Source organism: Trachypithecus francoisi, unplaced genomic scaffold, assembly GCF_009764315.1.
Source record: "Trachypithecus francoisi isolate TF-2019V2 unplaced genomic scaffold, Tfra_2.0 Lachesis_group9, whole genome shotgun sequence".
Taxonomy (NCBI): Eukaryota; Metazoa; Chordata; class Mammalia; order Primates; family Cercopithecidae; genus Trachypithecus; species Trachypithecus francoisi.
In genome coordinates this window covers 54,685,363-54,704,954 of record NW_022681474.1, presented here as the reverse complement: position 1 = coordinate 54,704,954, position 19,592 = coordinate 54,685,363, and the positions used below count along the sequence as shown (strand labels likewise).

At 42.4% G+C, this 19,592-nt stretch overlaps 1 protein-coding gene across 8 annotated transcripts in view; it reads left to right on the top strand.

Moving 5' to 3' along the window:
- The first annotated feature begins 2,408 nt into the window (after positions 1-2,408).
- The window catches only part of ERCC6 (ERCC excision repair 6, chromatin remodeling factor), an 82,154-nt gene continuing 64,970 nt past the window's right edge, over positions 2,409-19,592 (top strand). For 2 of the 8 annotated variants that reach the window (XM_033210013.1, XM_033210015.1), the window contains exons 1-5: positions 2,410-2,598; positions 8,313-8,748; positions 10,448-10,568; positions 13,143-13,251; positions 16,806-17,553. In XM_033210013.1, coding sequence (XP_033065904.1) covers positions 8,327-8,748; positions 10,448-10,568; positions 13,143-13,251; positions 16,806-17,553 — 1,400 coding nt within the window. In that variant the 5' untranslated portion in view covers positions 2,410-2,598; positions 8,313-8,326. Of the gene's footprint in view, positions 2,599-4,534; positions 4,624-8,312; positions 8,749-10,447; positions 10,569-13,142; positions 13,252-16,805; positions 17,554-19,592 lie in introns of those variants that run through there. The other 6 variants (XM_033210009.1, XR_004436806.1, XM_033210008.1 and 3 more) reach the window with 6 other exon arrangements.

Here is a 19,592-nt window from a genome sequence, read left to right as displayed (position 1 = left end):
AGCAAATCAGTCTTACCATGATTTGTGTTTAATAAAAGTGGGAACCTGAAGAGAGAAAAAAGTTATGTTCCAACTATGGTACACCTGTTATTAGATTCTAGTCTCATCAGTTATTTTTAAGTTTTTTTTTTCTTGCAATTTAGACTAATCCTACTTATTCCTGCCAACTAACCAGTGATCTCTGGCTGCTGCTCAGAAAAAAAATAACAGAAATGGGTAATGTAAAAATCTGGATCAAGATTCTAATTCCAGTCATGTATTGGAACATATAGCATGTACAGCAACTTCATATCAGCTTGACCAGTTCCAACCACTGCTCAGTTCATGGAAAGCCTTCTAATTTAGTTTACTTGGGATAGTTTCACTTATTGTGCTTTACCATTGTGGAATATATTGCTGTTGTACTCTGTGTGGGAGTGCAGGATAAGCTTACTCAATGTTTTATTAAATTGAATACTTTTTAATCTTCCAGATATCACCTTTTGCCCTCAAGAGTTATGAATGGCCCTCACCATAGTGATGCCTTCTGACTGTGCTCCTCTCTACTCTGAATACAAGAGACCACAATAGTTAGGTAGGAATAGCATAGCCCTTATTCAGCCTGAAGAAGTTACAGAAGATGGATCTTCGTCCCTCTACTACCCTTTGGATTAGGGGTTCCCTTGTAAAAGAGAAGGGAGAAATATGTCAGGGGCATTTGAACCAGAGCAACTCCATCTTGGGCTGGGTGAAATAAGGCTGAGACCTACTGAGCTGTATACCCAAGAGGGCAGGCATTCTAAGTCACAGGATGAGATAGGAGGTTGGCACAAGATACAGGTGACAAAGACCTTGCTGATTAAACAGTTTGCAGTAAAGAAGCTGGCCAAAACCCACCAAAACCAAGATGGCAATGAAAGTGATGTCTGGTCATCCTCACTGTTCCTTATATGCTAATTATAATGCATTAACATGCTAAGAGACACTCCTATCGGCACATGACAGTTTACAAATGCCATGGCAATGTCAGGAAGTTACCCTATGTGGTTTAAAAAACGGGAAGAACCCTCAGTTCTGGGAATTACCCACCCCTTTCCTAGAAAACTCATGAATAATCTACCCCTTGTTTAGCATATAATCAAGAAATAACTATAAGTATTCTCAAACAGCCCAAGTTGCTGTTCTGCCTATGGAGTAGCCATTCTTTATTCCTTTACTCTCCTAATAAACTTGCTTTCACTTTACTGTATGGACTTGCCCCAAATTCTTTCTTGCTCAAGGGTTAAGAACTGTCTCCTGGCGTCTGGATCAGGAATCCCTTCTGGTAACAGTTCACAATGGATGCTTTTTATACATTCATTGCTTTTAAGATTGCTTGTTCATTTATTCAACATACATTTAACATGTTTTTCTAGTGGTTGCCAACACAATTCTAAATAATATGCTTTTATTTCTTTTTTGATGTATAATTTTTACAAAGTATTTATTGTGCTTCCAATACATCTAATTTTTTTTCATGAGTTTTTCCCCATTTATGAGGATCAGAGAACCAAACTGGTTTTGTTGCACTGCCATTACCCAGAAGTTTTGAAAAGTGAGAGTCAACTCAAAACTCTGTTCTGTAGAGTCAGTGGGAGAGTTCCTTACACTGAACACTAAATGTGAAATAAAGGCACAAGGATGAATATGGTCACAGTTAAACAAGTTAACATTAGTAAAGCACTCAAGACAATGAAACCACCTTTGCAAAAATTATATCAGTTAGAAAATTAGAACGTCCACTTTCTCCTAGCGCCGATCCTGAGCTGAGAAGCTCTGTCTGGCACAGCCACCCTGCATCGTGGGCTGCTTCTTTCCCCAGGCGAAGCTCAACTTCTTCCCTTTGTTCTGAACCTCTGTGTGGACATCTTCTTTCAAACGCTCCACGGTAAAATCCTTGCCTGCCTCGAAACCCTGCCTACCTCTGAGATCTGAGGACCGATACTAAACGCTGGACGTAATGCAATGTACACATGTAAGCAGGCTCTGTAGGCACTCACTCCGCCCAAGCTCGCGCGTGGCAGAGGGGGAACAGAGAAGCAGACCGCTTTCCATCTTTCCCGTGTTCAGTTGTGCCAGATGACAGGAGAGGTCACAGCCTGCGGCTAACTCCCCAGCCCAAGGCGACTTTCTCTGCAGGGTTCAAGGTTATTTGTGAGGATTTACATTCGCATGGCACACCCGCATCCCCCTCTACGTGGAAATATGTCTTAACTTTCATAACTGCCTTACTAGCAGGGTATTTTTCGCTAGGGGCGAAGCGTCCCCCGCAAGCCGCCCAGCTGACCGGCAGCAGAGACAGCGTTCTGGCCCTGCGTTCGCACGCAAGAACAAAGGCGCGGCTGAGCGCTTCCCTCCAAACCACGTGGTCTTGCCCATGCTTAAAAACAAACGCTGAGCCAGGCGCATGCGCCGCGAGCCTACCCGCGCCAGCCCGAGTCGAAGTCACTGTTGGGGGCGGTGTCTACGGTTGAGCTGAGGGCGCAGGCGCCACGGCCCGTCTAGCCGGGTGCCCAGGCGGCTGGCGGCGGCGGCAGCGGCAGAGTCTCCGTTTCCGTGTGGGCGGCCACGCAGCCCTGGGTGAGTGTTCTGGGGGCCCGGCCCAATCTCGGGCAGTGGATGTCGGGGCCCGGCTCAGGCTTCTCGGGCGGCCGCGGCCCCGCGCCTTGGCCTCGCTGTGGTGATTGAGCCTGTCAGCGAGGGCTGTTTGTAGCGGTCTTAGGGCCAGGCTCCCGCTTCCGGCCGCCTGGCCTGAGACCGGAAGTAGCGCCGCGGAGCTTTCACCTGAGGCGGCCAGAGTGCCTGGCTGGCGAGAAACTCAGCTACTTCTCCGACTTTGTATAAGGCCCCTACGCGCTGGGTCAGCTGGGTCCTTTTTGATCTCGATTAAAATGCTGGAGCTGTTATTTTAAAGAGAGTCGGGCTAGATGTACGTCCGACGTTTTGGGCGTTGATGGAGTCAAGTTAATAGAGTGGGCGGATGGGGCAGGCCGCCTGTAAATGCTGCTGTTACGTGACTTCCACGCAGCGTCTTCACTGCTGTCATCCAGTGATAGGCTACCCTTGCTTTTCTCCTCCACTTTTCCCATCATATTCTTGTTGCTCTGTCTCCTCCAATCCATTATCCGCACAGTTGTGCAAGTGGTCTCTGGCATAAAGTAGGTCATGCCATCATCACCCTACTTAACAGTTTTCAGAGTCAGTCCATTGCACTGGCAGTGGAATCCATGCTCGTGTTTTCCCAGGCCTTGTGTGATTTGGCCCTTGCCTGTCCCCTCTCAGAACTGTGCCTGTGTCCGACCAACTCTCCAAACCAGACCCAGCTCTCCCCTGGCTGCGGGAGCCCCAGTGCTGGGGGAAGGACGATGAAGATACTAGTGTCCCAGATGATTAAGCCTTAGAAGATACTCTGCAAGACTTAGGCCATGAATGGAGCCCTTCTTGGCTCTTCGTAACTCAAAGTCAAAAATAAAGTAAAAAATTCGGTGTTCTAGCCTTCTTCCTTTTTCACAAATGCATCAGCTCTTTCTAGTGATAAAAGTTACACACGTTGTTGGGAGGCTGAGGTAGGTGGATCACCTGAGGTCAGGAGTTCGAGACCAGCCTGACCAACATGGTGGAACCCTGTCTTTACTAAATACAAAAAATTAGCCGGGCGTGGTGGCACATGCCTGTAATCCCAGCTACTCGGGAGGCTGAGGCAGGAGAATCGTTTGAACCCGGGAGGCAGAGGTTGCAGTGAGCCTGGCGGAGGTTGCCCTCCAGCCTGGGCAACAGGAGCGAAATTCTGTCTCAAAAAAAAAAAAAAAATTACACTAATTTCCTTGCAAGACGTTCACTTTACTTTCGATCTGACTGAGTCCTCAGATGTTACTTTATCAGAGAGGCCTCCTTAACCCCACATCTGCCTCCATAATTTCAGTTTGGTTTCTCTCGTTTTGTCAGAATACCTTGTACTTTCCTAACAGCAGTCACCACAATTATACTTGTATGTGTCTCAAAAGTTGGGAACCACTGTATATCTGCTTTTACTTTCAAGCATTGAAACCAGTATCAGTCAACTGCCCTTCTATTTTTAATATTGTATCCAATATATCGCTATTGTGTACGTATATGTGTGTGTGTGTGTGTATATGGATTTTAAATATCTGTTTTTCTCATGACACTCTAAGCTCTATGGGGACAGGAATTAGTTAACCTGGTGTAATTGACTCTCAGTAACTGTTAAATGTATGATTTATTTCACTTCTGAAATTCTTTAACCTGATAAGAGCCTTCTGGTTTCCAACTCTCACTCCCAGAAGACTTGGTTTTCTGGCCATTGCCAGACACTAAATGGCTTCTTGACCCCTTTCTCCCATTTCCAGGGCCCTTCTGTTTTTTTTTTAAAAACCTACTCAGCTTGGACCCCCTGAAGTCAGTTACTTCAGCTACTCTTCTCAGCATCTTCAACCCCATGACCCTTTTGCTGTACCATTTCTGCTCTGAAAATCCTCATTAGTGACATTTCCTCCAGGACTGCTAATTGCTGAAGGAGGAGATTGTACAGCCCTGGAGATTGTTAGCAGTCTATGGCTCTGCGGGCCTGGGGGCGGGGATCCTCAGGTAGGTCCTCCACGGCAATCATCAGTGTTTGTTCCCTGTTAGCTCCCTGTTCTCTTGTACAGGACATTTATTCCAGACTCAGTCTTCAGCCCCTGTGCCAACTTTGTCTCCTGACCCAGGAACTGCCCAACTTGCTACTTTGTGGGATATTTTGTCTATGATCCACTTCAGCTTCCCTCCTCTCCACCTGCAAATTTAGATCCATCAGGATTCCTCCTTCTGCCAGAGTCCGAGAAAGATGTGTTGTGCCTCCTGTTCATTTCTGCTCGGGACCTTCCACTTTTGCTGTCTCTTTTGGTACACCTTTCTGTGTGGGTTATCTCCTCTGTCTCCCTCCAGTCATTACATGCTCTAGTTTTTCTTGCCCTAGTTCTCTCGCCACCCCCCAACAAATCCATTATTTATCACTCTAGCTGTCTCCTTGCCACAGGCAAGCTCCTTAAAGGACAGGCCACTCCCTTGTGGCCTCCATTTCCTCTTCTGCTCCTTTCACACCAACTACATTTCAACCACTACAGTCTGGTTTTTGACCCTATCCTCCACTGAAACTTTTTTTTTTGAGACAGAGTTTTGCTCTTGTTGCCCAAGCTATAGTGCAATGGTGCGATCTCAGCTCACTGCATCCTCTGCCTCCTGGGTTCAAGCGATTCTCATGCCTCAGCCTCCCAAGTAGCTGGGATTACAGGCACGCACCACCACGCCCGGCTAAGTTTTGTATTTTTAGTACAGGTGGGGTTTCACCGAGTTGGGTCAGGCTGGTCACGAACTCCTGACCTCAGGTGATCCACACACGTCAGCCTCCCAAAGTGCTGGGATTACAGGTGTGAGCCACTGAGCCTGGCCTGAAACTTCTTTTACCAGGGTAAATGGTGACCTGTTAGTATCCAAATTCACTCAGCCCTTTCCAATTCACTGGACCCTCTTCCTCCTTTTTTATTATTAGAAGTTTTCCCCAAACTTCATTATTTTTAACTTTGTCTTTGCACTACAATACTAGTGCTTTTTGATATTATTTATTTTACAAAAAAGAAAAAAGGTTACTTAATATTTTTGGTTGAATTGGCATCCTTTTTCTCTTAAAAAGAAATTCTCATGTGTGTACAAATAAGAAAAATGAAAACAGAATTGTTAACTGCCAGCTAGTACAGAGACTCTGAGCTGGAATCCTGCTCCCTCTGTTGGAAAGTGAGGTGAGCTGAGCCTTCCTCTTGAAAATAATCAGCAGGCCCCAAAAGGAGGTCTCACTGTGTTGTTCACTTTTTAACCTTTCCGATGTTAGCCTCCTCGGACCCTCCAAAATGACCTTGGGTACCTGTCAGAGCCTTAAGAACCCTGGAACTGCTCACTCTGCTGATCTGTCCACGTATCACTCAGACTTTACCTTGAGCTCAGATGTGCATTTCTGACTGCATGCTGCACATGGTACTGATTATGTGTAAGCTGCTTGCCAGTCCTGCTTCCCGTCTGCTTCCTTTTTGAGAGTCTCATTTTTGTGACTGAATTTGTGACTCATTTGTCCAGACCAAACTTTTTATTAGACTTAGCTCTGAACCTCACTTCCTTTCAGCAGATGTTGAGCACCTCCTATTTATCAGACCATGCATGGCGCATGTGTTCAAATCTCAGTTCCTCCATGATATTTCTTGGGCTCCAGACACCATATATAGGTCCCTCAATGCTCATGTGACCTCTTGTCCGTGTCCTGGGCTAGCTGACCTGCCCTGCTCTGTTGTTACTGACATGCTGCTTCTCCAGTGGATAGCCACTAGGGTGTAGATGGTGCTGAATTCTTTGTATCCCAGTGCTTTATTGCTGGGCTTATTTTATTTAATAAGGAATGAGTGGGACCCATTGGGGGAACTTGTCATTTAACAGAAAAGCTACAGTGCTCAAAGAAGTTTTAGTTTATTCACAGATAAACAAAAAGCAAGACGGGGTTTTGGTTATTGTGTTGCTTTTTAATATATTTATTAGGTGTGATAGTTGTATGGGTAATATAGTGAATATATTCTCCTTAAAGCAGCAGGTCCTGAGTATGTGGAGTACAATGTGAAAGTTCCCCCTTATTTTACTCTGTGCTTTCTCTTCCCCCGTCCTGACTTGCAGGCTTAGTTTGTATCCTGCCAGATCATTCTGTGTGCAGGATACATACTTTTTTCAACATCAGTGCGTTCATACCATGAATTTTTTCACTTAACATGGCTTTTGTATCAGTACTGCAGAATATACTTAGTAGCTACATTAAACTGTTTAAAAATGTGCTCCACTAAACATCCTTGCATCTGTGTGTGATTAGTTCTCTGGAATAATTCTCTGGAATAAATACCTAGAATTTCTTGACAAAGGTCATGTGCATTTAAAATTTTAATAGCTATTGCTAAGTTGTCCCCCCAAAGGAGCTTTACTAATTTATATTCTCAGCAGCGGTGTGTGAGGGGGAGGGGATCATTCTCCTTGTCTGTATTGGATGTATCAGGCTTTACATTCTTACCAGCCTGATGGGTGAGAAATTATACTATATATTAAAATGGAGTTATTTTTGAGTTTTTTTTTTTTTTTTTTGAGATTGAGTCTCACTCTTGCCTATGCTGGAATGCAGTGGCGAGATCTCAGCTCACTGCAACTTCCGCCTCCTGGGTTCAAGTGATTCTCCTGCTTCAGCCTCCCAAGTAGCTGGGATTACAAGTGCCCACCACCATGTCCAGCCAATTATTGTATTTTTAGTAGAGACGGAGTTTCACCATGTTGGCCAGGCTGGTCTCAAACTCCTGACCTCAAGTGATCTGCCCGCCTCAGCCTCCCAAAGTGTTGGGATTACAGACGTGACCCACTGTGCCCAGCCTATTTTCGAGAATATTTTAATTAATCTTTTTAAAAAAACTTCTAATTTATTTTACATAGTCTTGCTCTTTTGCCCAGGCTAGAGTGCAGTTGTGCAATCATGGCTCACTGCAGCCTCCGTCTGCCAGGCTCAAGTGATCCTCCTGCCTCAGCCCCTTGAGTAGCTGGGACTATAGGTGCACACCACCAGGCCTGGCTAATTTTTAAAATTTTTAGTAGAGACAATGTCTCATTATCTTTCCCAGGCTGATCTCGAAGTCCTGAGCTTGCTGTTTCCCTGGTTGGTCTCTGTCCTCCTGCTTTGGCCTCCCAAAGCAGGAGGTTTGTTCCCAAAGCTTCTGATTTGTTAAGAGCTCCTACTTACTGGATAGGTGTTCAGCCTAGGAGTTTCTAGTCTCAGATTCACACAGAAGCTCTTTCCTAACATCACTGTTTCTTATGCATTACAGTTGATCTTGCCACTATAATATAAATCATTTGTGTCGTAATGAAATGAAGATGCTAACTTGGAAAACAGCAGCCAAATGACTTCAACTGTTTTGAAGAATATTCCATGGCCATCACCCCAGGATTTTGGTGGCTGGCTTTCTTAGCTGGCTGCCTAAATGTTCTTTGTTGATGATACTGCTTTTCTATTTCTGGTTAATTTTTTTAAATTTATTATCAGAACTCAAGAAGATATATTGTTTGTCCCTTTTTAGTGAATTAATACTTGGAAACTTGAATTTATATAGTTGGAAGATTATTACTTGATCTTTTGAGAAATCAGCCTGCTCTAATTATAAAATATTTAAGAACTACAATGAAACCTACATAACGAAAAGGCTTATAAATTTTTTTCCTTTTAGAGAGTCTGTAGAGAATGCCAAATGAGGGAATCCCCCACTCAAGTCAAACTCAGGAGCAAGACTATTTACAGAGTCAACCTATCAGTAATAATGAAGAAATGGCAATCAAGCAAGAAAGTGGTGGTGATGGGGAGGTGGAAGAATACCTGCCCTTTAGTTCCGTGGGTGACGGACTGTCCACCTCTGCCGAGGGGTGCGCATCAGCAGCTCTGAGGAGAGGGCCAGCCCTGCTGCACATCAACCGACGTCAGATCCAGGCGGTGGAGCCTAGTGCCCAGGCCCTTGAGCTGCAGGGTTTGGGTGTGGACGTCTATGACCAGGATGTGCTGGAACAGGGTGTGCTTCGGCAGGTGGACAATGCCATCCATGAGGCCAGCTGTGCCTCCCAGCTCGCTGACGTGGAGAAGGAGTATCGGTCAGTCCTGGATGACCTCACGTGAGTGCAGCCCATCTTCTTCCTTTAAAAGTTGTAGTTAGGCATGACGGGGATATTCAGGTAATGGAGAGCTCTAGTATTCCAGAAGTTTAGGAGATGTGTAGAGTCTTATTTGGAGGACAGAGTCAGTAAGGGCAATCCTCAGCCTCATCTTTGAGCCCCAGCCCTTCCCCTCAGGAGTGGCATTGTACATGGTAGTTAGAGTCTCTGTCCAGCTCGTGAAAGCCAGTTGCATGCATAATGTCCAGAAGAGAAGGGCTGTTCACCAGCATGTACACAAAGTGATCTCAGGAGAAGTGCCCCTAAAATTCGGGTGTTTCCTATTCGAGATGCCAGGAATACATTCCGCCACCTTCACATTTTTCTCTGTGCAGTAGTTTCTTTCTAGCTTGCTGTCCCCAAACTTAGTGTTCAGTCCTTGGGCAATTTTTCAGATTTGCATTTCTAGAAATAATGAGAAAGACTCCCTGGTTTTCTTTTCTTTCATCCTCATTTTGACTCCAGGAATGGAGATTTTATTTGTGTTTTAGAGAGGGAGAAGACTTGAGCTGTTTTGAGCATAGCACATTAATGGGGAAGAAGGGGAAGCTGTGGACCTGAGCCAGGGTAGGAGGTGAGGACAGGAGAGGGGAAGTGGGAGGTGTTGAGCTCACTTATCATTACTGCTTGCCCCCCTTTTGGGCAGTGTTCTGGGCAGCGTCAGGTAAGCAAGAAAGAAGGTGAGGGCTGAACTGGATGGAGGATGGAGCAGTGTCACAGAGGATAGCTGGGGAGGGTGGAGTGTGGAGCTGTCATGAATGTGGCTGTTGGTACTTCAAAGACATGTTTTCTGCTCCATTCCCTGGTGTGTTCTTTTGGTCTCCTCAGGAGCAGGTGCTCATTCATGGTTATAGTCTGAGTGTTGAGGACCTCAACTCTTTATAATGACACTTTTACATTTGATCTTGGAAATGTGTCCTCTTTCTACAGAGGTGACAGAGGAAAGTTGTGGGGTCTCCATGCAGAGTGATGCTAGATGGCTGGTGGCATGTGGTATCTCAGCCAGTAATATGCGTTGTTTATCCTGTAATCCACAGAGGATACAAACAGCAAATAACACAAGCATCAAGAAGATTGAATTTGTGTTTTGAAAATTGGAAGCTACAATTCTATGGTGTCTATTTTAGGAGTAATTTATTTTAAATTGATTTGTTTTCTTTGCACCACAAAGTTTAATGATATAGTAAGTGAATCTTCCATTTATGCAGAAGAAAAATATTGTTGCAGATGTGTGATTTATATAAGAAGATGTTTAAGCATTTTTAGGATGCTTCCAAACTTTGGCTTCCATAACAGGTTTAAAAAACCCATGTCTGCATTTTTTCATGTAAAAGGACAACTTTTTGCACATTGTTCTAGCATAGTGTCTTGAATAAAGTAGGCACTTAAATAGTGCTTGTAGAATGAATGAAGCAGCTTACAAATGGGAATGAGCTGATCTAAATCCGCTAGATAAAAGAAAACACTAGCAGTCATCTTAAACCTCTAATGATCCTACAAGTTTTATTTGTGGCCAGTAAGGGTGTGTATTCTGGTTTAGTTTCTTTTATCTTTTAGTTAATAAGAAGTAAAAGGGATGTGTTTTTAGCGTTTTTCTCTTTATATTATGCTATAAAAATGTTATCAGAGTGGAAAATAGACAATTTATCTTATTTTTCAGGTCATGTACGACATCACTAAGGCAAATCAATAAAATTATTGAACAGCTTAGCCCTCAAGCTGCCACCAGCAGAGACATCAACAGGAAACTAGATTCTGTAAAACGACAGAAGTATAATAAGGTGATTCAGAATAACGTATTCGGTATTGCATTTTTGAAAAAGTCATCATTTAGGCCCACTTAATTTAGGAAGTATTTTAAAAAGCACTTATAAGATGTGAAGCAAATACTTATAATTACAGTAGAGAAATTTTGGGTTTCTTTTTTATGTTTAATCTTTCTGCTGTTTCCCTTTGACATCCCATTCTATTGCATTTAAAAAAACACAGATACATATACACACACATCCATCCATACACACATCCATACATATACAGTTGCTCCTTGATTTACGGCGGGGTTACATCCCAACAAACCCATCGTAAATTGAAAATATTGTTAGTCAAAAATGCATTTAATACCCTGAAAAACCTATCTTAAAGTCAAAATATTGTAAGTCAAACCGTAGTTAAGTCCAGAGCCTCCTCAGTTTATAATGGGGTTATGCCCTGATAAACCCATCACAAAGTTGAAAAATTGCAAGTCAGAACTTGGTAAGTTGGAGACCATCTGTGTGTTGAGAAAAGTTCCTTTTTGGTGTTGCTTGCCTCACTTGGGTGCACTTCCCTAGTCTTCCTGCATCACCATTTCTTTTTTTTTTTTTTTTTTTTTTCTGAGACGGAGTCTCGCTCTGTCACCCAGGCTGGAGTGCAGTGGCCGGATCTCAGCTCACTGCAAGCTCTGCCTCCCGGGTTTACGCCATTCTCCTGCCTCAGCCTCCCGAGTAGCTGGGACTATAGGCGCCCGCCACCTCGCCGGCTAGTTTTTTGTATTTTTTTAGTAGAGACGGGGTTTCACCATGTTAGCCAGGATGGTCTCGATCTCCTGACCTCGTGATCCGCCCGTCTCGGCCTCCCAAAGTGCTGGGATTACAGGCTTGAGCCACCGCGCCCGGCCCCTGCATCACCATTTCTTTGGCCTGGCTTAGGGTCACACTGACCTCAGTCTCCTGGTCTTGTGTGAATTCTTTTCTGCTTCAACCTTGCTTCCTCTGATTGTCTCCACTCTGTTTCCTGGCAGTGCAGCCGTTGACCCTCACACACCTTTGCTCACTGTTGCAAGAGCCTGGCCCTTCTTCCCATGGCCCTTCTTCCCACCTTGGGTGGTACAGTCAGCACCCAGCCACACTGGAGCTGTACTTAGCTTTGGAAAACTTAAGGGTAGGGAATATTTGTTACTTAGGATATTATTTTTATGAAGTTTGAAGCTTTTTTTTAAGGGTTTATGTACAGCTTTGTGAGGTTTGAAATATTTTTTAGGATTTATGTACCCCTTTGTGAAAATACATTGCAATAGATGGGAATGACTAGTTGTAACCATTTCAGTTCTGCCATCCCAAATGACTAACAGATGTCCTTGTGCTTACAGTTGATTCACTGCAGTGAGTAGAGTCCTTGCATCTTTTCTTTAAGCTCTCCAGGGGCAGGGCTGTGCATAGACTCAGTTCACGTGGCCCTCCTTTTATTATACTTTCCACTCACCAGTCTGTATTCTGCACCACCCCATCTTCTCTCACTTGCTTCCAGAATACAAGCCCCAAGGTCACAGCTAGCAGTTGCCCAAGGCAAGTGGCTCCTCCCAAATCAGAGAGGGGATATCTGGTCACTCGTGGGAGCATGTGAAATTGATGTGCACAGATATCTTCTTGGGCTTCTGGTGGGCTGGGATTTCAAGGGTGTAGAGCATCAAACTTGAGACCACTTCGGGTCCTAGTCTAACTTAATTATGCATTCTTGTCTTTAGCAGCTCTTTGATGGTTAGGTAGACTATTCAGAGGGAAAGTGCTTTAAACAGGATGTTGCTGAGAGAAAGACTGAGAAAAAACAAATTGCAAATCATTGCAATGTGGCATTTATGTTCAGGATTTCCCCTAGTCCCACACTCATATTTGAAGTTGAAACATTCTTGACTTTGGGAAGATGAACCAGGTACCACAGGCCCCGTTCATTGGGCCTTCCCAATGAAGCCCAAGGGCACATATCTGAGTTGTAGTGATGTGGAAGGAAACAAGACAAAGAGGAGTCTGGAGTGGCCAGGGTGAAGAGGCATGGCAAAATATATTTTTTTCTTAAGGCTTTTTGATTAGGTAGAATACTAAAAGGACAGTCATAAATATGGTAGGTTATCAAAGGAGACTAACTTTTTCAACTGAACATTTGCGTTTTTATTCCTTATCTTATGGCCTATTGACTCCCTTAGCCCATTGGCTCCGAAGATCAGAAACACAGAGTAGTTTAGGGTTTTGCCCAGTGTGTAAGGGGGAAACCAAGTAGAACAAGTCCACGTTTCAGGTCAGTGTCCATGTATTTAAGGGCTCGGGCACATAGAAGGCTGTCTGCCACCCTCAGGAGAGCATGGTGGTGCAGGCATGCCTGTCTGCTGGGAGTATTCATGGCCCCTTTACTCCTAGAAAAGTGGTAGTTGCTCACATGAGGCTCTCTAGTAATAGTAATGTATGGAATTTTTATATAATGTAATGTATATTTTGTTTTTATTTTACTTTGGATTCAAGTTTAAAATTTCATAATGCTGTCTTTTATACTTAACAATAAATCACTTCATTGCTGTTTTCTGTCTTCGATATTTACCATTCAAGGAACAACAGCTAAAAAAGATCACTGCAAAACAAAAGCATCTCCAGGCCATCCTTGGAGGAGCAGAGGTGAAAATTGAACTAGATCACGCCAGTCTAGAGGAAGATGCAGGTGAGGATGCTGGGAGCAGTTTCTCTGTGTTCTTGAATTGATGCCTGATGCCTGTAGTCAGTGGAGGGTGTCTCTTTAGTCTTTGCCTGGATTTTGAGAAAAATCCATTTCGTTGCTTTAGTGTCAAAACAGATTTAGGAAAATTTTATTCTTTACACCTGCAGAACCAAATCCCTCTCAAAGAGAATTAAAGTAAACTTTTAACTCAGTTCATTGGAGGCTACTGATACACATTTATTATTACACTTAATACATTGGAAATCTTAAACATTCTTATATTGTTAATTTGATAAAGACAACTAGCATCATGATCAAATTACATGTTGGAAGCCCAACATCATCAATTCCCATTTGTAGAATGGCTCTCACGTGTCTTTAAGGAGCGTATTTGGCAGGCTTTCCAAGCATCAGTTTAAGAAAAGACATCTTCATTCAGGTTATACTGTGGCCAGTGTTTCATTTACATTACTGTCTTGGATGGTTGTCTTTTGGAAAACCTTTTGGGAAAATTCATAAGCTCTGGAACTAAATTATCTTTGCAGTCATTGTGTGTGTGCGTGTGTGTACAAATTGTTGGTGGCTGCTTAGGCATTGACTATTTGAAATACAGATTAAAGCTGCTTAACATTAAATTCTCTAAGCAACTATTTTCTACTAGCTTTAGAAGTTTATTCAGTAAGATGAGAATTGTTATGAAGAATTAATTGAGGCAATAGAAAAATATAAATACATATATATATTTTTGAGACAGAGTTTTGCTCTTGTTGCCGAAGTAGGAGTGCAGTGGCACCATCTCAGCTCACTGCAACCTCCGCCTCCTGGGTTCAAGTGATTCTCCTGCCTCAGCCTCCCAAGTAGCTGGGATTTCAGGTGCACACCACCATGCCTGGCTAATTTTTTGTATTTTTAGTAGAAACAGGGTTTCACCATGTTTGCCAGGCTGGTCTCGAACTCCTGACGTCAGGTGATCTGCCCACCTTGGCGTCCCAAAGTGCTGGGATTATAGGTGTGAACCACTGCACCCAGCCCAAAAATACGTGGTTTTAAAGTTTAGTCTCTCAGAATTCATTAGGCCTATGACCAGTGCTTTTAACTGCTTGGTACTGTGTTTCTCATTGGTAACAGATGTTTGTTCCTGTCTGGCTGTCTCAGATCTGCTGTTGTCTTTCACCTCCTACTGTGACTTTGGTAGTAGGGTTAATAGCTACCTCTCAGGGTTAGTAGCTACTACTTTGGTAGTAGGGTTAATAGCTACATTGTCTAGAGTTATTAGCTACCTCCTCAAATCCAAGAGCCCCTTTTTATCCTTGTTCCACTCTGCCTGTCTATAGCAGCTGACACTTCTATTCCTTCTGGGATCCCTACTTCTCTACTGGTTTTCTTTTTGGCCCTCTGACTACTTCTGCAGAGTTATTTCTGGCATTATCTTAAGTGTTGATGTTTCTCAGGATTTCTCTGAGCCCTCTTCTTGTTCTGCTGCCTCTCCCTGGTCATCTATTCCCCATGGCTTTTGCAGCCACCTAGGTTCTACTAGTACCTTATACAGATCTGTAGACATCTGGCTTTGCTCTTTTTTTGAGCTCCTGGTTCCATTTCTCCATCTGGACACTAGCCAACACTTGAGACTTGAGGCAAAATACTCAGTGTAAAGGAAGAGATTTGTTAAATGAACTGTATATAAAACCAAGAACTTCTGTTCATCAGAAGATAGCATTAAGAGAGTGTAAAGGCAAGATACTGAGCTGGAGAAGATAATTTGCAATACATGTGTGAATCAAAGGACTCAAATCTAGGATGTATAAAGAACTAGCAATCATTTAAAAAAAATAGACAAAGAAAAATGGGAAAAAGACTGGAACACTTTCTACACAAAAAAGGCTGTCCAAAAGATAAATTCATGAAAGGCATCTGTTTTGTTAGTCATCAAGGAAATGTAAATTATAGCCATAATGTGGTACCACTACACATCTACCAAAATAGCTAACATGGAATGGCAAGAATATGCACCAGCTGGAACTTTCTGACGCAGTTGATGGGACTTTGGAAGGTAACACTTTGGAAAACTGACAGTGTCTACTAAAGCTTAGCATACCCAGATAATCATATATACACACTCATATACATGTGTATATGTATGTATATACGTATATATACACACATATATGCATATATACATATATACGTACGTACGTGTATATATATACACGTGTGTGTGTGTATATATATGTTACCGAAAGATGTACATCAGAATATTCATAACATTATTCCTAGTAGCCAAAACCTGGAAGCCACTCAAATGTGCGTTAACAGTGACAGTTAACAAACTACGGCTACATTCAACGGTAAAGATGCAACTCAAAAGCATAATGTTGCGTGAAAGAACGTGGACACGAGACTAACATTTCTACTTATGTAGCATTCAGAGACAGGCACAACTTGTCTGTACATTAGGAGTCCAGGTCCATCATTATCTTGAGGGGCGTAGAGGCTGGGAGGTAGCGAAGGGCTCATCTGGTGGTGCTAGTAATTTCTGTTATATGATATGGGTGCTAGTTTATGAGTATGTATTTTCTGAATATTCACTGAGTTCTACACTTAATGATTTGTGCACTTTCAGATGTATGTTTTGTTTCAGTGCAAGTTTAATGAAAAACTGGGTATTACTGGCCTGCAAGAGTCGTAGGTTTTAGAATATGGATTCCTTCCTATTAAGCCTGAGGTCTTTTGGTATTTTGATTATGTGGTAATTTTGCCAGAAATGAATTTCAACTAATGAAAGAGGGTTACTTTCTGGGTGACTTTATGCTTATGGTGTAACTTCCAATTTTAGTTCATGTCTTCAAGTCAGTTAACTTCACATATCTAACACAGTGCTGCTATCCAATAGACCTTTTTGCAGTGATGAAAATGTTCTCTGTGTTGCCCATTATAGTAGCCATTAGTTGTGTAGCTTTTGAGCACTTGAAAAAGGGCAAGTGCAACTGTGGAACTGAGTTTTTAACTTAATGTAATTTAAATTTAAATAGCTATAGGTGACTGGTAACTGCCATGCTGGGCAGCGTAGAGCTGACATTTATGTTTTTCCTATTTAGATACATGGTGATCCCTGAGATGCCTGTTTCCAGTTTTACTGTCTCTTGAGTTTAAGTCCATCTGAATGCTCGTTTTAGCAATGATGTGAGAACTTCAGAGCTTGCTTCCTCATGGACTATTCCTTAGCCGATAAGGAAACACAGCTAAATATGACTATTTATAACTGTATTTATAGAGTAATCAGCCTATCTTTGGATGGCAGAGAGTATATTTATAGTGAAATATTGTGGAGAAAAGTTACTGAGAAGTCATCTTTTTGAACAGGAATATATTAAATATAGCGTGATGCTATAATAAATTTTATTCTGTCCTTCGTATGTAACATGCTTTAGTACATGGATGATTCTTTTTTTATATGAGTTACTTGTAGCTGCCTAATATTTCTTGAAAGAGTGAGCATTTCTTTTGTACCCTTGAAAAGTTTCATGCTAGTGCAAAACGCGTTGCTATTTTTCTTTCAGATCCGGGGCCATCCTGTCTTGGCAGCATGCTCATGCCTGTCCAGGAGACTGCCTGGGAAGAGCTCATCCGCACTGGCCAGATGACACCTTTTGGTACCCAGATCCCTCAGAAACAGGAGAAAAAGCCCAGAAAAATCATGCTCAATGAAGCATCAGGCTTCGAAAAGTATTTGGCAGATCAAGCAAAACTGTCTTTTGAAAGGAAGAAGCAAGCTACTTGTAATAAAAGACCAGCTAGAAAAGCTCCAGCCTCAGTCATGCCTCCGGCTCCAGCGCAAAGTAAAAGCAAACCAAACAAGAAAGCCAAAGTTCTGTCCAAAGAAGAGGAGCGTTTGAAAAAGCACATCAAGAAACTCCAGAAGAGAGCTTTGCAGTTCCAGGGGAAAGTGGGATTGCCAAAGGCAAGGAGACCCTGGGAGTCAGACATGAGGCCAGAGGCAGAGGGAGACTCTGAGGGTGAAGAGTCTGAGTATTTCCCCACAGAGGAGGAGGAGGAGGAGGAAGATGACGAGGTGGAGGGGGTGGAGGCGGACCTGTCTGGAGACTGTACTGACTATGAGTTGAAGCCTCTGCCCAAGGGCCGGAAACGGCAGAAGAAAGTCCCAGTGCAGGAGATTGACGACGACTTTTTCCCAAGTTCTGGGGAAGAAGCTGAAGCTTCTCCTATAGGAGAAGGAGGAGGAGGAGGTCGGAAAGTAGGAAGATACCAAGATGATGGAGATGAAGATTATTATAAGCAGCGGTTAAGGTCGGTCTGTGGGGATTATAAATATATTTTACTGTTTGCTTTATCTTAGGTGACAGGTTTATTAATACGTAAACATTCTAGATCCAGCTTAATATATTAAACCCCCGATTATGCAGAGGTTGGATTTCTGCAGCCTTAACCTGCTAGAAGCAGTGGGACCCCTGAGTCCTTAATGGTGCTGGCCCCAAATTCATATACTTCTAGGTCTTTATTTGGATTTGGAGGCAAGTCTAAGATGAGAAACTTAAGGGAAGCCTGGGGCAAGAGGCATACAGAGGGCAGAGTGTGAGCTGTGTCGCCTTTATATCTACAGTCACCCTAGAATGAGTGTCAGGAAAAAGAAAAGGGTGAATTATGTCATGCATACTGGATAGGGGTTTCTGTTTTCCCTTTTGAAGCAGGAAAGTGATTTTAGAGAACTTTTCTTCAAAAACAAGCTGAAACAAGCTTTGGCATAGAAAGAGTAAGCTTGCTTTTGTAAATCCTTCCTTTGTCTTGAGAAGATAGTCATCTGCGTAATTATAAACTACCATCATGCAAAAAGTATACTTTGTATGCACAGCATAACTTTCTTTTCACTATTTTTTATGTTAGAGACTGACTTGGGCTTTTAGCTCCATGACATTGTCACTGTATAAAGCAAGCACCGTAAAAGGGAAGGTGAACATGTGAAACATGAAGTCTGAATTGCATATTGCCACGCGTTTTCTGAGCCAGGAAAAATAATCGGCATTGCAGGCCTCCCCACGGTGGCCCACTGAGCACTGTGCTACTGCTGCACATTTCAAGTCTCCTTGACTTAGAGCTCACTTAGCTCTAAGGAATTAAAAGGGAACAAGGAACCTTATTACTTTTAAAATACTTGATAGTGGGATGACTTTTTCCCAATCCTCAACAGTTTTTTCTTATTTCTCAAGGTGAAGAGACCTAGTTTGTTATATTTATTGGCCTTTGTGAGTGAAGGTTGACCTGGTGTTTTTTCTTGTTACTTAGAACTGCTCATTAACCCCTGTCCAGACACTACAGACACCATAACCTTTCCAAAATAGATGCATCAGAATTCTTTTAAACAGTAATTTGAGGACCTGTGACTTAAATCCTGTTCTTTAGATTTGTGGCACCCACATTCTAGTAGCACCTTATGTAGTAATGCACAGATGAGGACTGGCTTATATTTGTCATCCCTCAGTGCAGCTTTCATTTCTGTGCACGTTTATTACCTGTAAAGTTGTTTGAGGAATGTTGCCCAGTACTCTTGAACAGTGAGCAGTGTCAGGCTTTTTCTTAACTACTGCAAGGAATTGATAAAAGTGTTAATCTCAACATATTGATTATAAATGGAGTAATATATGTTTTTCCAATTAAATTGGGTCAATATTAAATATGTTTAAAATAGATCAGTATTTTGATCAAGAACAGTTTATTTTGACTGAATTTTAAATGTGGGTTTAGTTTAATTTCATGGCAATAAGTTTTTCTTAATAATGTTAAGATTGTAAAACAATTTATTATTTCCAGAGCCAATATTTTGCTAAAGCTACAGTAAAATCTCAAATGAATTTCAGAAATATCAATAACTCTTAATTGCCACCAAAATACGATAGCTCTTTACGTTTTATAGCTACAGTTATTAAGGCTGTTAAACTGCAGATATCCACATTGAAATATTTGTATTACGTCTCCTTTGGTGCTGTCTGGATTGGGGGATGTTAAAGGAAAATAAAATGCTCAGGATTGAGAAGCGTATTAGAACTGCCAGTCTCTCTATATTTTGTTACTCATTGCTGATCTTTGTAGACTGATTGAAATGGTAATGCTATTCCCTGGAGAAACAAAAAGACCTTTAGAGTTGCTTGTCTTAGCAGTGGTTTGAAGATGGATGATTAGAATAAAGTCATATAGTTTACAACATAGAAAATTAGCTTTTTGTGGGGGTTAGAATTTAGGAATAGTTCTCAGGGTAGGCACCCTTAGCTGAAATTAACACCTTTTACTGAGGGTATAGCCTGTTAATTATAATGCTCTTTTCAACTCTAGGA